The sequence below is a fragment of the Lottia gigantea genome (assembly GCF_000327385.1).
Source record: "Lottia gigantea unplaced genomic scaffold LOTGIsca_126, whole genome shotgun sequence".
NCBI lineage: Eukaryota > Metazoa > Mollusca > Gastropoda > Lottiidae > Lottia > Lottia gigantea.
This window is the reverse complement of record NW_008707351.1, coordinates 42,669-45,129: the sequence shown is the minus strand read 5'-3', so window position 1 is coordinate 45,129 and position 2,461 is coordinate 42,669. Positions and strand designations below refer to the sequence as shown.

Sequence of the window (2,461 nt, the reverse complement as noted above, 5' to 3'; positions counted from 1 at the left end):
TTGATTGAAGGGTGGTGGTTGTTGATAATTTCAAAGAATTCCCAAAATTGTTCGATAGAATAAGTCCAAACCGTAAAAATGTCATCCAAATAGCGTCCGTAAAAAAGTGGGTAAAATGGACAGAGGGGCAATACCTCACGTTCCCACTCTGACATGAAAAGGTTTGCGTACGAAGGGGCGAAGCTGTCCCTGAAGTTTGTAAATATGTTTACCATTGTGTTATTTTATTATTTCATTTCATAAAATAATTAATTACCAAATGTGGAGAAATCCGCTCTCCTGCGTTGGAGTTCATTTTAGTTTGAATGGCGTCGCAGCAAAACGTGTTCAATTTTTTTTTCAAGTATATTTTCTTATTTCTACGATAGATTATAAACTATGGATAGCTCTCAGTTCGAAAATTTAATGAGCTTTTTGCCGCAGATGACAACTACTCCATTGTCGGCTGATTCTAGACAGAATTTACTTTCTAAACCGATGGAAACTACCATCAACGAAATACAAGCCGCTGCCGGTGCCATTCCTAAAAAAGTTCGTAAAATTACTAAAGCAGAATTGATTGAGCAAATCGCTGAATTACAGGAAAACATTGATACGAGATTATCAAAACTTGAGCTTTCACACCAGCCCCCCAGATTGACATCAACGGTACCTTGCAATAATTCTACACCAAAGCCCTCCACTGCACCTATGAATATGATGATGGAAGATAGGCCTACTACTGAAGTTACAATTAAAAATCTACAGGCAATTCCAGAAGTCAAATCATCTGTAGCTGCTCAACTAGACTCGATGCCAATAATTGGTCATGCTGATACCAGAATTTTACCTGATAGGCCTAATCCTAACGAGTTTTACAGAAGTAGTGCAGCCAGTTTAGGCCTATTACAAGATCACGATACCGCAGTGCCAGGTAAGCCTAGAAAAAAATCTGGCATGGACCTGGAAAGTCAGGAAAATATAGTCAATACTGTTATATTGGCCTCATGCTTTTACAAGTGAAATTGCTCATGTTGTCAAGAACAGAAAAGCTCAGATTATTTCGCAAGAGGCGTTTATTTTAGACGCTGTTAATATTCTAATGCAACCAGATACTATTGTGCTCTTACCAGAAAAATTTGCTAGACTATTAAAAGATGTTATGAAGCTGGCAATATTAAACGGATGGAATCATGCCCGTCAATACCACAACTGTGTATTACATGGTATTGAAGTTGGTTCCCATACTTGGACTTCATCATTTGAAAATTTGTCTCATTTCACAGCAGTTGATGACACTAATTCTACTGTCAGCTCAAACAGTTTTAACAGTGCTAAGATTAAGCAATCGAGTAATGCTAATAGCAATACCCAAAGAATTCAGAACATTATATGCTACAGCTACAATTATGACAAGAATGTGGATACTGAGTGTGCTTTCTCACGTGATGGTAAGCAATGTCAAAAGATTCATGTGTGTTTAGCGTGTGCAAAAAATGGATATACAAATAAGCATCCAGAAAAACTATGTGAGAAATCAAAATCTAACAATAGCAGTTCTGGTAATTGACATAACTTGGGTACAGAGCTTTTACAAACAATGAGCCCCTATGAAGTTGAGCTAATTAACCTAGATGCGCCTAATTCTGAGCTTTATAATTCTGAGCTTTGTAATTCTGAGCCTAGCATTCATGAGCTTGATAACCTGGAGCCGAATATTGAGCATAAACTTTCTGCTGTCAAAAATACTGAGCTGCCTGCTTCTGAGCCTGATTCCAGTGTTGAAGATATTCACTGGCAAGTGTTTAACTCTGGTCAATATAACTATCAAGGAGTGAGAATACCTGTACATACTAACTTGAATATTTCAGCTTGGCAAGACAAACTAGCTTATTACTCGGATAATAAGTTATGTGATTTCTTAACCTATGGATGGCCTGTGAATTTTTCATATGAATATTTGCCATCAAGGATTTTTGATAATCATCCATCTGCTTATGACTTTTGTGATGCAGTGGATGATTATATCGTTACAGAGTTATCTCACAATGCTGTAGCTGGTCCATTTATTGATAGGCCTTTTAATGGAAGACTAGTTACTTCACCTCTGCAAACAGTTTGCAAAGATAGTGTTAATACTTTAAAACGACGGGTTGTAATTGATCTCAGTTTTCCTTTAGAAAATTCTTTAAACTCTGGCATAAACCGTGATAGTTACCTAGGAACTCCCTTCGCACTTACATATCCAACTGTAGACACTTCAGCCCAATTAATTCATACTAAAGGCCAGGGTTGTTACTTGTATAAATTAGACTTGTGTCGCGCTTATAGACAGTTACCTGTAGATCCATATGATTATTGTTTATTGGGATATCATTGGAAAAATAGATATTATGTGGATACAAAACTGCCCTTTGGTCTTGCTTCTGCTCCAATGGCATGCCAGCGCACCACTAATGCTATTTCTTATATGTTCAATCAA

At 37.1% G+C, this 2,461-nt stretch overlaps 1 protein-coding gene across 1 annotated transcript; it reads left to right on the top strand.

Annotated features, from left to right (window-relative positions):
* Window positions 1–378: 378 nt before the first annotated feature.
* On the top strand, window positions 379–1,549 carry LOTGIDRAFT_172049 (hypothetical protein; the record flags this gene model as incomplete). The annotated part of the gene is made up of 2 exons (XM_009048630.1): window positions 379–913; window positions 1,113–1,549. 2 exons carry the CDS (start codon window positions 379–381, stop codon window positions 1,547–1,549), a joined length of 972 nt encoding a protein of 323 aa, XP_009046878.1.
* Window positions 1,550–2,461: the final 912 nt, after the last annotated feature.